The sequence below is a fragment of the Nicotiana sylvestris genome, chromosome 3, assembly GCF_000393655.2.
Source record: "Nicotiana sylvestris chromosome 3, ASM39365v2, whole genome shotgun sequence".
In the NCBI taxonomy this organism is placed as follows: Eukaryota; Viridiplantae; Streptophyta; class Magnoliopsida; order Solanales; family Solanaceae; genus Nicotiana; species Nicotiana sylvestris.
In genome coordinates this window covers 17044347-17059865 of record NC_091059.1, presented here as the reverse complement: position 1 = coordinate 17059865, position 15519 = coordinate 17044347, and the positions used below count along the sequence as shown (strand labels likewise).

At 37.2% G+C, this 15519-nt stretch overlaps 1 protein-coding gene across 1 annotated transcript; it reads right to left on the bottom strand.

Annotated features, from left to right (window-relative positions):
- Positions 1 to 349: 349 nt before the first annotated feature.
- Positions 350 to 9730, bottom strand: LOC104212285 (carboxyl-terminal-processing peptidase 3, chloroplastic). Its single transcript, XM_070170678.1, has 12 exons — positions 9341 to 9730; positions 8812 to 8893; positions 8564 to 8694; positions 8144 to 8230; positions 7900 to 7978; positions 7389 to 7477; positions 2030 to 2056; positions 1758 to 1877; positions 1558 to 1648; positions 1301 to 1446; positions 1063 to 1170; positions 350 to 776 (listed from the first exon to the last, which is right to left on the bottom strand). The coding sequence occupies exons 1-12, from the start codon at positions 9680 to 9682 to the stop codon at positions 525 to 527; spliced, it is 1554 nt and encodes a 517-aa protein (XP_070026779.1). The 5' UTR covers positions 9683 to 9730; the 3' UTR covers positions 350 to 524.
- Between the last annotated feature and the right edge of the window lie 5789 nt (positions 9731 to 15519).

The window sequence follows — 15519 nt, the reverse complement described above, 5'->3', positions numbered from 1 at the left end:
GAACTTTTTAAAAACGGGTCAAATATGGATAAGAACTATATTATCCATTTAGAAAATGGATAACCAATGTGTCTAACTTTTAGATTTATAAAGCCTCAAATTGGGGATTTCTCAAGTTAGGGAGACTAGGAATTCTCCTAGAAGTCATGGATAATATGGTTATCTATATTATCTGCGAGTTAGCCCGTTTTTTATCCATATTAAATATGGGCCCGGTCAGATAATTTATCCGTTTTTCATTACCCGTTTTCAACCCAAATCATATCCGACCCGACCCGCCCGTTTGTCACTCCTAATATCATATGTAATGAATGATCAAGGTTGTCTTCCTGAAAGAGATGAGAGCAAGTGGGGGCAAGCGAATTGAAAAAAGTTTATACAAATATCCCTTGTGGCAAACATTACCTTTACTTCTTCTATACAATGTAGTTTATATTCATAAACCATTCCTACTATTTTGAATCTCCTACTATACAATGATTAATATGCTACAAATGCAAGAGACTATTGGTATTCCTAACTAGTCAAGAAGCAGAGCCCTCGGATTTTTGAATATCCAATTCATGTTCTGCAACAATGATGCAAGAATCAGCCTCCAAAGACGATGACGAGGATGAGCTCTTGTTCTTGAAGGTGTCTTTGGGTGAATTAAGCATGTCAACTGTACACTGAACATCAGGTGTTATTCCCACTTGATCGATGTCGTGAAGTGCTGGAGATAAATACTTAGCCACCGTAACAAATAGAGCTGATCCGTCGTGCAACTGTGTAACACTCTGCACCCAAACACAATTGGAATAGTATAAAATAATTTAGTTTTTATAGAGTAGATGGGTTGAAGGGGTTGTGTAACTAGTAAAGTTGTTGCCATATGACCAGAAGGTCACGAGTTTGAGCCGTGGAAACAGACTCTTGCAGAAATGCAGGGTAAGACTGAATGCAATAGACCCTTGTGGTCTGGCCCTTCCCCGGACCCCGCACATAGTGGGAGCTTAGTGCACCAGGCTGCCCTTTGTTTTTTAGAGTAGAAGGGTTAGTATCCATCCAAAGTTCCAGCCGAACCTGTATCTTTCCTTTGCCAAAAGTCTTATGCCCAACAAGGATTGCACGGCCATTATCATGGAGTGCTCCGGCAAGAATCTCACTAGCACTTGCACTCCCCTCATTCACCTGTCAAAAAGGAAATCTAAGGCATAAATATTTCTGCACAATGACTAAACTCCTCGGCTCAAATGAAAGTCATAGTACTACGCTCAAGAATATTGTGTTATAGAATGAGAAGGATGTGTCTTAAACTTACAAGGACGACTAGTGGATCGTGTGTCACAGCATGTCCATCAACCATGCTAATTGGTAGCATATTTCCATCCCTATCTATAGTGTTCACAAGTGTCTCATCGCCATCTAGCCATATTTGGGCAACATCTAGTCCGGCAGTAACCAGACCTCCCTGCATAATATATTTAAGGATAAACAAAACAAACATGTCAGATGACAAAAAGGCGAATTGATTAACTTTGAGAGTATACAAATTGAAGAGGAGGAGGGTTAAGGAACTTGCAGGATTGTTCCGAAGATCTAATATATATGATTGTACACCCTGAGTTTCCATATCCTGAATTGTGTTTTCCATATCCATAGCAGCAGACTGTCACCATTAAAAACATGAAAGTCTTTACTCAAGATATGCAAACGAAAGCAAAAAGACTAAGACAAGTGAATAATCTACGACTCAGGGGAGATGACTGATTAACTACCTGAGAGAAGCTTGACAACTTCACATATCCAGTTTTCAAGAGACGACCATCAGGCATTTTATGAGGGATGATGGCACTGGATATTGGCGAAAGCTTAATCACTTCGCGAGGTAGTTTAACCTAAAAAGATAAGCAATGTTAATCACGATAGGTAGGAAATTCTCTAGATAACATGAAATAGCTAGCATGTACTTGAGAAAAACTGAAAAATAAAGATTGTTGTTTCTTCTGATTAGGGAAAGCTATAACAATATATAGTTTAAACGGCATACCTCACTAGATACTCCTGGAGCATTACCCTGGTCAAGAGAAGAACAGAAAAATATAATAATTTACGGTTAGAGAGAGCATTCACTTCCATGAAATTTTCTAAAGTATAAATATCTAGATGAAGAATAAATTTGCATTCAAGAAACAAGCACTATTGCCCGACAAAAAAAAGGTGAAATATTAGAAGAATGGAGACGTAATGTGTAAAAGAATCAGGCACAGAAGGCCCTTGTGCAGGCAATTTATGATCAGGCGGCTGTGGTTGTATAAATCAGACTTGTGTTTGTTGCGGAAGCCAAATGTATATAGCGTGAATAAGTCACAGCTACTATACCAAAAATTATGACAGCCACCAAATAATAAATAAGACAATAAATCAACAATAAAGGGAACACCAGAATTTACGAGGTTCGGCTAATTTTGCCTACTCCTCGGACACAACCAACCTTTTATTCCACTCCAAAAATACAAGTGAAATAATACTAAAGAGAGAAGATACAAATGCCTTAAACAGATGAGAAGGCAAATGAGAAGTGTGTTTAAATCCTAAACATTAGGCCTTCTTTTATAGGGGGGAAAATCCCCCCAACTTTTCTCCCAACCGATGTGGGACTTTGGCATTTTGCCAAACTTCAACAAATCTCCACCTTGGCAAAATTCCACATCTTCAATTCTCTCTCAATAACAAATTTTGGTTGTGTCTTCATCTTCAATCTTCAGTGTTCAACAATGTTGATCAAATCCAAACAATGTTGAAACTTGATCGTAGTCACCACTTTTGTCAGCATATCAGCAGGATTCTCTGTAGTATGAATTTTCTTCATCGTGACTCCACCTTCTTCTATGATTTCTCGTACAAAATGATACCGAACATCAATGTGCTTCGTCCTTGCATGATAAACTTGGTTCTTCGCTAATTGAATAGCACTTTGACTATCACAAAAAATTGTGATACCTTTTTGTTCAACACCAAGCTCCTTTAGCAATCCTTGAAGCCAAATTGCCTCCTTCACAGCCTCTGTAATAGCCATATACTCTGCCTCTGTTGTAGACAAAGCAACTGTTGACTGCAAAGTAGACTTCCAACTAACTGGTGCCTTTGCAAAAGTAAACACATAACCAGTAGTTGATCTTCGTTTGTCCAGATCACCCGCAAAATCTGAATCACAATATCCAACTACAGACTGATTGTCTTCCTGCTCAAAAACTAACCCAACATCTACAGTATTATGAATATACCGTAGAATCCACTTCACAGCTTGCCAATGCTCCTTTCTTGGATTATGCATATATCTGCTAATAACTCCAACAGCTTGTGAAATGTCAGGCCTTGTGCAAACCATTGCATACATCAAGCTACCAACAACATTTGCGTATGGTACCTTTGACATATACTCTCGTTCAGCTTCATCCATTGGCGACATAGTAGTACTTAGCTTAAAATGGGAAGCAAGTGGAGTACTAACTGGCTTAGTCTTGTCATCTATGCCAAAACGTTGAAGTACTCTCTTCAAATATTCCTTTTGAGATAAACAGAGTTTCTTTGAACGTCTATCTCTAATTATCTCCATGCCAAGAATTTTCTTTGCCTCACCCAAATCCTTCATCTCGAACTCCTTCTTCAGTTGAATCTTCAACTTATCAATTTCTTCCAAATTCTTGGAAGCTATCAACATATCATCAACATATAGGAGAAGATATACAAATGAACCATCTTTAAGCTTGTGCAAATACACACAATGATCGTATTTGCTTCTCTTGTACCCTTGCCGCAACATAAACTCGTCAAATCGCTTGTACCATTGTCTAGAAGATTGTTTCAATCCGTACAACGATTTTTCAAGTTTGCACACCATATTTTCTTTTCCAGCAACTTTGAATCCTTCTGGCTGAGTCATGTAGATTTCCTCCTCCAAGTTTCCATGTAAAAATGCAGTTTTTACATCCATCTGAACTAGTTCCAAATCCAATTGTGCTACCAAAGCCAACATAATTCTAATGGAGGAATGTTTTACAACTGGAGAAAACACTTCATTGTAATCAATTCCCTCCTTTTGAGCATATCCTTTGGCCACCAATCTTGCTTTGTAGCGAACATCTACTTGGTTAGGAAATCCTTCCTTCTTTGCAAATACCCATTTGCACCCAATTGCTTTCTTTCCCTTCGGGAGATTGGCCAATCTCCATGTATGATTCTGATGAAGGGACTGTATTTCATCATTCATGACAATCCTCCACTTATCTTCTTCTGAACTTTGGACTGCGTCTTTATAAGTGGTAGGAACATCATCAGCTACAATTGAGGTTGCACAAGCAACCGTTTCTATGAGACGAAGAAGTTTCGTTATTGTTCTTTTTGGCCTGCTGGTTGCTATTGATTCAAGTTGTTGTTGAGGTTCCTGAGTTGGAATCTCCTCTACTGGCTCTCCTTCCAGAGGGTAATCTTCATTTGTTTCCTCCTCTGCTTCTTGTGTAGGAAAAATAAATTTTCCCTCAAACTCCACCTGCTTAGAAGCACCTTCATTTTGTTTGGTATCTTCTGTTACCTTATTTACCATAGCAGATTCATCAAAGGTAACATCCCTGCTGAATATTACTTTCTTTGTCATAGGACACCATAAGCGATATCCTTTGACTCCAGAAGTAATTCCCATAAAAATAGCCTTCTTTGCCCTTGGATCCAATTTTGACTCTGTCACATGATAATATGCAGTTGAGCCAAACACGTGCAAAGAGTCATAATCTACAGCAGGCTTTCCATACCATTTTTCAAATGGTGTCTTGCCATCAATAGCAGCAGATGGTAGACGATTAATGAGGTGGCATGCATATGTAACTGCCTCAGCCCAAAATTCTTTGCCCAAGCCAGCATTGGACAACATACACCGTACCTTCTCCAGCAAGGTCCGGTTCATACGTTCTGCCACTCCATTCTGTTGTGGTGTATGTCTAACAGTGAAGTGTCGGACGATGCCATCATTTTCACAGACCTTATTGAAATGATCATTTTTGTATTCACCTCCATTGTCTGTGCGAATACACTTGATCCTCTTGCCTGTTTGATTCTCCACCATCGTCTTCCATTTGAGAAAAATTCCCAACACTTCATCTTTGCTCTTCATTGTATACACCCATACTCTTCGGGAAAAATCATCAACAAAGGTTACAAAATAGTGCTTCCCACCCAATGAAGGTGTTTTGGAAGGACCCCAAACATCAGAGTGTACATAATCCAAAATGCCTTTAGTATTATGGATCGCTGTACCAAATTTAACCCTTGTCTGTTTCCCTTTGACACAATGCTCACAAAACTCCAAGTTGCAAGCCTTTACTCCTTTTAACAATCCTTGATCTGATAGAGTTTTCAAGGATTTTCCTCCAGCATGTCCCAAGCGCATGTGCCATAGCTTGGTTGCTTCTGCCTCTTTGTCGTCACTGGATGTCACTGTCGCTGTCCCAATAACTGTACTGCCACGATAGCGGTACATATTATTATTCTTCCGATTAGCCTTCATTACCACTAGTGCACCGGAGCATACTCTCATCACTCCATTTTCTGCAATGATTTTGAACCCTTTTGATTCTAGGGCTCCTACAGAGATGAGATTCTTCTTCAAATCCGGTACAAATCGAACATCTGTTAATGTTCTGATCATTCCATCATGGTTCCTTAATCGTATTGAACCAATGCCATATGAGGTAAGAGGGCTGTTATCCGCTGTGTGGATGACTCCATATTCTCCTTCTTGAAATTCCACAAACCAGTCCCTGTTGGGACACATATGATAGCTACAAGCCGAGTCCATCAACCATATGTCTGATGATGTTGATGACTCTGTTGTAACTAATGAGAAGTCTGAATCATCACAATCAGCTACATTTGAATCCATAATGGCCTTTCCATTATTATATTTGGCCTTATTCTTCAACTTCGGACAGTCTTTCTTCCAGTGCCCTTTTTCTCGACAAAAGGCACATTCATCTTTGCTGGGTCTGGATCTTGACTTGGATCTTCCCTTCTTTGTCCTCGTTTGATTTTGAGGACGACCCCTCACAAATAGTGTTTCTCCTTCTCCGCCCTTCTGTTTTTCTCGCTTTCTTTGTTCATAGCTGTACAAAGCCGAACAAACTTCTCTGAGAGAAACTTCGTCATTTCCATGGAGTAGAGTAGTTTCAAGGTGCTCGTACTCATCAGGAAGTGACGCCAACAACATCAAGGCCAAGTCACCATCATCATAAGTTGTATCCATATTTTGCAAATCTGTGACCAACTTATTGAAACTGGTGATATGTTCATTCATCGTGGTACCAGGAACATAGGTGAAGTGAAACAGTCTCTTCTTCATGTACAATTTATTTTGACTGTTTTTCTTCAAAAATTTATCCTCCAGTGCTTTCCATAATTTACTTGCAGAAGTTTCCTTTGTGTATGGATATTTCTGCTCTCTAGCAAGGTAGGATCGAATGGTACCGCAAGCAACACGGTTGATAATTCTCCAATCTTCTTCTCCAATAACATCTGGTCTTTTTTCTTCAATGGCAAGATCTAGCCCTTGTTGAAAAAGCACATCTAGAACCTCGTCTTGCCACATCCCAAAATGCCCGGACCCGTCAAAAATTTCTACCGCAAATTTCGCATTTGACACAATTCTTGTCATAAGCGAAGATGCCAATGATGACGTATTGTTGACACTTGATGTAGATTCTTCTTGTTTATTGTCTCCCATATTTGACACAAATATTATTTAATAGCTGACGACACAAATCAAGATTATTTCCTTTCTGATGTAGAAGATCAGACTAAGCTGCAACCACAGAGCATACTCAGACAGAACCTTGACTCAGTTATCAAGATAAATCTTTTCTGATGTGGAAGATCAGACTATGCTGCAACCACAGAGCATACTTAGACAATACCTTGGCTCTGATACCAATTGTTGCGGAAGCCAAATGTATATAGCGTGAATAAGTCACAGCTACTATACCAAAAATTATGACAGCCACCAAATAATAAATAATACAATAAATCAACAATAAAGGAAACACCAGAATTTACGAGGTTCGGCTAATTTTGCCTACTCCTCGGACACAACCAACCTTTTATTCCACTCCAAAAATACAAGTGAAATAATACTAAAGAGAGAAGATACAAATGTCTTAAACAGATGAGAAGACAAATGAGAGGTGTGCTTAAATCCTAAACATTAGGCCTTCTTTTATAGGGGGGAAAATCCCCCCAACTCTTCTCCCAACCGATGTGGGACTTTGGCATTTTGCCAAACTTCAACAGTGTTTACACGAATAATGTTGTGGAGAATGTAAAACGTTCAGTTGGCTCAATGAAAATGGGGGCAATCTTACACTGTGAACTTTGACTGTAACAATTGTACCAGCACGGCCCCTCAGTTTTTGAGCTGCTGTTTCACTGTCAACTCCATCAAGCCTCTCCCCTGAAGAAAAATAATGCAAAATTCAAGTTTTAATGCAGCTGTTTTTGAGAAACAAATAAACAAAGCAATTGATGTGGTTTCTGTTTGAAGGACATGGAGGAGTGCACCAACAAAACATCTGATTGATGCTGACCAACAAATATTATATTTCTTGAGTTATTGTGAAGAAAGGCTTTCACTGTATCAACAAAGGTGTTTACTTAGCTATCAACACTTTTTACTTTACCAACAAAATTGGAAGAGGATAATGTAAGATTATGAGATGAGAAACAAAACTTAAGCACAACAAAAGGTAACTGATTAGGTATCAGTCTGTGAGTCGTTTCCTCCAGGAGATTGAAGTCTCAACTTTAAGACTCTAGGTAAGGTCTCTAAGCCAATAGGTCATTAATTTGCTAAGTTCTGCAGAAAAAAAGTAGTACCATTTATCTCAAGCAGTTCATCTCCTTCATGGATACCAGCACGTGCAGCTGGGCTATTCTCCACACATGACAACACAACCTGAAATACATTGTATGAAGCATTTTTATACAAGAAAGTAAGATAAATAGTGTTGCCAATAACCTACAAAAAGAAAATCTATTTTATGACTAAGCAATCAACATTTCACAGAAATAAAGTACAATGGCAAGCAAACAGCGAGTGCATTCGAGTATTCTTACTAACCAGATGCCCTGTGTTCGGTTCAACGCTGACGAAGAGGCCAACACCTTGCAAATTTCCATCACTTCCTATTCTAAAACTTTGGTACTCCTGTCGAAAAAATTGTCAATGTCATAGAAGAATAACAAATTATTAATCATATTAGGAATTAGGGAAGACATGGCACAAAGTCCTTACAAAGGCTAATTGGACTGATAACTTATATCTCAATTTGAAACGCGAGCCTACCGCTCTAGCATTATGAACTAGGAACTTCCAAAATATGGCGTCCCAATTTTTTCCTCAACCAACTTTCCGTTTGTTTATCAGAGAAACAGACACGGAAATTCCTCGTCTCAAATGATATTAGAGATTAGTATAACTTTTCTTAATCATACAAGAAAGATTTCCTTGGTGTAAATGGACTGCCTTACAAATACACACCTTAGGACTAATAATGCGAGTATAGGGATCTCCAAGCGTAGATAGCATTCCCCTAACTTTGCTATAAGCAGCATCTTCTGACCTCAAGGGGAACATTTCTACCATTGTTTGTTGCAATTTCAAGTCCCAATCTGCAAAATAATACGTTCTTTACCACTTTAGCTCAAACTACATATTTCATGCTCATAAGCCAAAATGAGAATGTATGTTTACTTTAAAAAGAAAATAATCAAACCATGTCAAATTACCTTGATGGTTGAAAGTAGGATCTACGAAAGTTTCTCTAATCAAACCCCAAGCCTCTATTAATGTCCTCTGAACTGTATTTACCTACCAAACAAATTAACAATCATTCAACCATATAACAACCTACACTCCAATAAAATTGTACTTTAAATCATAAATCAGCAGCTACTAAAATTTTCTTTGTTAGTCTCACATTAGCAGTTGAAAAAATTGGTAGCCAACTGGAGAAAACCGTACGGGTGGGCCAAAGCGGACAATATCACATCATATTAAGAGTATCCGTGGGCTATTTTAGACCAACAATTGGTATCAGAGCCAGGTAAGAGTGATGGTGCGGGGCTCGTTTTGCTTGCCCTTACGAGCTTGGAGACGCTGTGTTAGGCCTTTTGGGGAAAATCGTGCGAGTTCGGCCCAAAACAGACAATATTATACCATATACCATATTAAAAGTATCTGTGGGCTGTTTTAGCCCAACATCCTTTCTGCCCTTTTATGAAACAACAAGAAAGCAAATGGATTTGATTAGAATACCTCAGGTGTGCGAGAGACAGGAAATGCAACAGTAAGAGACTCAGCCAAAGCTGGAGAATTACAACACAAAGATAAAGCAGCAGCTAATCCAACAAATCCTTTCCCTAACCATTTCACCAAATTTTCATTCTTTTCGAGAAAATCATTCTGCTTGAACTGTACAATAGACTCCTTCCTGCTTAAAGCTTGTGGAACAACCCCTTTAAATCTTGGTGTTTTACCATGATTTAAGGGTGAAAATCTACAAGAAAATAATGATTTTGAAGTTGGTTTAATTAAAGATTTGGATATTGAAAAGGGAATTGATGATCCAAGATCAAAATTTGAGCAGAAAGTTTCCATCTTTGTGGGAGAGAAAATGAGATATATTTTTGCTTTGCTTTTAATATTAGTTAGTAGTAGGGAGAAGATTGCCGTGTTGGATTTCTAATAAGTGGGGTCCACGTGAATCTTTGAGTCTTGTGGTGATGAACCTTGTTGCGTAGGTGAGTATCTGTGTGTGGAATATATGTTCAGCTTCAGATATGCTTACAAGTGGACCAGTAACCCAGTGTTGGAAATTAGATATTTATTTTCTTCCTTTTTTTTTTTTTTTTAAATTTGAGTACCACTAGAAGTTTTATTTCACAAAGATAACAGCAGTTTTATTTCAACAAAGTATTTTCTAAATTACTGCAAAAGTAACTCTTAAGCTGAAACAGAAAATAACTTTACTAAAAGTAGTTTTTAAAGTATATTTCTAACACTTCTCCTTGCATTTGAAGTGCAAATTCTTAATTTATGCCTTGCGAACTTTTAACTAGAAGCGACTTTGTACGTAAATCTGCCAAGTGATATTTGAACTTGTAGTAAATTGAGTTCACTTTTCTAGTTTGTTGCCTCTTATGATTATCAATTAAAAAAGTTGGCTCTTTTTCGGCTTCATTTGCATTTTGTCTTGAGGATTGTCAACTTTCTTCAAGATTTGCAGTTTGCCTGGGGGCTTGTCAACTTTCTTCCATGTTTTATTTTTCTAAAATGTTGACAATTTCTTCTTTGCCTCATCTTCACCTATGTCCTCAGTTGAAGGGTTGTCTACACTTTGTAGATTCTTTTGGCTTTATTTTTTTATCTTCCGTTGGATCAAATAAGAAACTTTTACCTCTTTAACCCTTAAAATCTCAAGTCCACTTGTATCATAAATGAAACAATGTATTTTGATCAATATAAGGAATATAAAGAACATCTGAAATTTTCTTAGTACCTGAATTTGTTGCGATTTGCAATAGTTTCTTTTCCTTTAGCAAGAATATAATCATCATTCCCAATTCTAACTTTCTTATTTCCCATAGACATAAACTTTTTGAAAAGTGTTCTGTCATTTATCATATGGTCTGTACAACCACTATCAATCAATCAAAAATCAAATTTCATGGTTGAAAGAAACGTTGCCATAAATAAGTGATCTTCTTCTTCTTCTTCATTGGCGACTTGGGCATCTGCTTCATGCTTTTGAGATTTTGCCTTTGCAAATTACAGCTTCATGATCAAGTTGGTTATAAATTTTGCAATTTGCATTTGGCCTCTTCCAACATTTCAATGGTTGATGATCTTTTTTGCCATAGTGCTGACAAGGTGGATAATTTTTCTTTGCACTATTACCCTTGCTTTGAGTTTTGTGGTTGGATGTCAGGGCTCCTTTAACCATACCGTTTTGCCTCATAAACCTCCTTTGCTCTTGTTCTTGCAATGTATTTAGCAATTCTACCAAGGTAATCTTGGATAGATCTTTTGTATTTTCCAAGGTAGTTATGGATACTTCATATTTTTCAGGCACTGTAACAAGAATTTTTTCAACAATTCTTGAATCTATAAATTTAGTACTAACAATCTTACCTTGTTAATAATGCCAGATTCTTTGACGGTCTCATATTCATTCATTTTTTGCAACTCGAATTCCCTTATTAAAATCAACACGTCCATGCATCGTATTCTTACATCTCTTGTATATTCTTCCTTCAGATAATCTCAGTTTTTTTTTTGCTGATTTGAGTGCCATAACTCCCATGAAAATTATTGTAGACACACCAACAAACAAAGTTGCTTTCGCCTTTGATTTCATGATTTTCTTTTTCTTGTGACTCTTGATCTAGGCCACGGTGGAATTGTTAGGCAGCATAAAAACATCATAATCCTCTTCCATGGCCTCCCAAATATCTAAAGCCTCCATTCTCACCGCCCACAATTGATAATTTTCACCATCAAAGAATGGAGGAGCCCATTAAGAAAAACTCATTTCAGTCTCATCTCACTCAAGAAATTTTTTACTCATGTCCCTTAAGATGATGGCTTTAATACGAATTGTTGGTTCTTAATAAAAGAAACTAAGGGAAATAATAGGAGAAGACGACAGGAAAATAAAAGGAATATATTGGAATAGATGTAAAAGGAACTCTAAAGAACTGAAGCTGAAAATTCTATATTATTTCACTTTACTTGGACTATAATTTATAAGAGAACTACTAACTTAAAAGACCTAAAAATCAGCACAAAATATGCTGAAAATAACAAACTCATAAAGACTAGTTCACTCCTAAAGGCTAGTTCAAAATATTTCAAATTCAAACTAAATTACTACAGTAAATAACTATTAAGTCGAAACAGTAAAATAATTTTACTGAGAGCAGCTTCTAAAGCATAAATATTTCTAATCGGATTTGATCCTTGAAATAAAATATTTGATCTTTCCATGAATAAGGTTATAGATTTTAATGCTTGAGTCTTCTTTTCTTCGATAGTCTTCAATATTGCTACTTGAGTCTTCAGTCACTGTCGTTTGATTTCTTTCTTTACTTAACTGGTGATTGAGATCTTTGCCTTGTGAGGTTCAAGTGAATAATTTAATTTGCCAAAATTCAATAATGACTTGAAACGGTTCAAATGTATACTCCTTCCGATCCACATAAGGTGATTAATTTGTCTTGGGCATACCCATTAAAGAAATTTAAAATTCTAGACAAAAATAGTTAGTGTGACTAAACTACCCTTAATTAAATGTTACAACATAGTTAATGTAAAGAGTAAAAGACTTTTTAGGGATACATACATAAAAATAATTTTAGAAAAATAAATTGAATTTTTTCTTGATTATATAAATGAACACTTATTTTGAACCGAAATAAAAAGAAAAATTAATCACTTAGTGTAAACCGGAGGGAGTACCTTATTATGCATGAATGATGGGTTTAGAAGTAATACAAGGAGGGTTATGGGTTTTTAGGTGGTGGAAATTGCCAAAATTAAATAATGACTGGAAACGGCACAAAGATTTAAGAATTTTGGGGAATGACAAGCAATTAAGATGATAAATAAAATTGACAGTTTTGAAAGACAAACTGATACGCATCCATTATGGGATATTGATCTTGTACCAGTATCCCATATTAAGGTGAGTAATTTAAGGAGCTTATGAAATTGGTATATAATCTACTTAAAAGGTTATAATGAATTATATTTGTAACTTTTTTTTTTAATATAGTGATAATTCTTTTAATGCAAAAATACTGGTAATACTATCCCAAAAAAAAATAATCTAAAGTGGTGTGTGAATTCCCCAAAAACTAAAGGGATTTTTTTTTTTTCTATAGATACAAAATTAGGATAAAATTTACCTGATTTAGCTAGATTTTCATTTTTATAGAAAGTAACTAGAGGTTTTTTTTATTTTATAAAATACATAAATATCCTGTCAAAATATACAATTTATATACAACTTGTAGATAATTTGTGTTGTACATATTCTGGTGAAAATATACAACTTATATACCATTTGAATATAACTTTTTGTTGTACGAATCCGGTCAAACACATACAATATACATACAATTTGCATAAAATTATGTTAGTTGTATATATTTTGTATTTGATGTACACCCGACATGCAAAATACATGTAACTTATTTATGTCTTCCTGTTCGAGTTTCAATGTGAAATTCTAACTAAACCAAACTCCCTCATATTAAAGATATAAATTTCAAAAGATATTCTAATCATTCGCAACAACACTCAATCCAAATAAAAATAATTTTATAAAACTTAACTTTTGAATTCAAAGCTTCAAAACTCTTTAATCTATGCAAATAGAGTTTTTAATGAATTTTAATTAGGTATCCACTGAGACGAGATCATCCAATATGGTAAGCAATAACAACAACATACCCAGTATTATCCCATACCGTAGGGTCTGGGTAGTGTAGTGTGTACGCAGACCTTACCCCTACCTTGTGAGGATAGAGAGGCTGTTTCCAATAGACCCTCGGCTCAGCCACATTAATGAAAATATAGACAAGAAGGGACAGTACCAAAAATCCATATAAGCATAATAAAAATAACAAGATATTAAGGCGATCAACAATGAAAGAAAACAACGGATAGTCATAAAAACCTATTACCAATAAAAAGCGAGACGGTGTGCCAATATTACAGTTATGAATACTCTAGACTACATACTCTACTACCTAGTCCTCGACCATCATACCTTCCTATCCAGAGTCATGTCCTTCGTCAGCTGAAGTTGTGCCATATCTTGCCTAATCACCTCTCTCCACCTCTTCTTATGCCTACCTCTACCTCTCCGTAGGCCCTCCAATGTCAACCTCTCACACCTCCTCACCGGGCGTCTGTGATCCTCCTCCTCACATGACCAAACCACCTAAGTTGTGCTTCTTACATCCTGTCCTCAATAGGGGGCAACACCTACTTTGTCTCGAATAACCTCATTTCTGATCCTCTCTAACCTGGTATGCCTCACACATCCATCTCAACATCCTCATCTCTGCTACCTTCATCTTTTGGACATGAGCGATATTGACTAGCCAACACTCAACCCCATAAAACATTGTAGGTCTAACCACCACTATGTAGAACTTACCCTTAAGATTCGATAGCACCTTCTTGTCACAAAAAAATACCGGACGCAAGTCTTCGTATCATCCATCCCGTCCCAATACGATGTGTGACATCTTCATCAATCTCCCAATCCTTCTGAATAATAGACCCAAGGTACTTAAAACTTCCTCTCATAGGGATGACCTGCATGTCCAGCCTCACCTCCCCTTTCCCTCCTAGAGTCTCTCCACTAAACTTACACTCCAAGTATTCTGTCTTGGTCCTGCTCAACTTGAAACCTTTAGATTCCAGGGTCTGCCTCTATACCTCTAATTGCGTGTTCACACCATCTCACATCTCGTCAATCAATACAATATCAACTACAAATAGCATTCACCACAGCACTTCCACTTGGATGTGGCGCACCAGTACATCCATCCCTAAAGCCAACAAAAAAGGGCTGAGTACCGACCCCTGATGCAACCCCATCATAACCGGGAAATGGTCCGAGTCACCACCCACCATCTTCACTCGGGTCTTCACTACATCCATGTCCTTAATTGTCACGACCCAGAATTTCCACCTTCTGGACCGTGATGGCGCCTAAATTTCACTTGCAAGGCAAGCCAACATTAGAACAACTTATTCATTTTTCAACTGTTTAGATTAAATAAAGAGAAAGAATTGAAATAACTGCAGAAATCCTAAGTAAAATGCGGAAGCTAAAATAGCCAAACATCTGCTACAACCCTGGACCCGGTGTCACAAATGTACGAGCTACTAGAATAGTACAAACAAGGGTCTGAAATAAATATAAAGTTGTCTAAAGGAAAATACACAGCTAAATAAAAGGGAGGGGGACTCCAGGAGCTGTAGGCTCTAAGCAACTGTACCTCAAGTCTCCATAAAGCTGATCAATCCAAGCACGCTAATAGCCACCGCTGGGATCGACTCCAAATTCTGTACAAGAAGTGCAGAGTGTAGTGTGAGTACAACCGACCCCATGTACTCTGTAAGTGCCGAGTCTAACCTCGACGAAGTAGTGACTAGGCTAAGACTAGTCACTTACACGACAACCTGTAAGCAGTATATAATAAAATAAGAGAAAGAAATACATAACGAAATAAGATAGTTAAATGAAGAAAATAGCTAAGTCCTCAAGGGAAACCAATACCGATCAAAATTACCAATCCTTAGAGTTTGGTATAAAAATACCGAGAACCAACACAATATTGAGAAATAGAAGTACATAGGTTGTTGCGGAACGCAACCCGATCCCACCGTACCCCACAATCCTCCCTTATTCCATCATA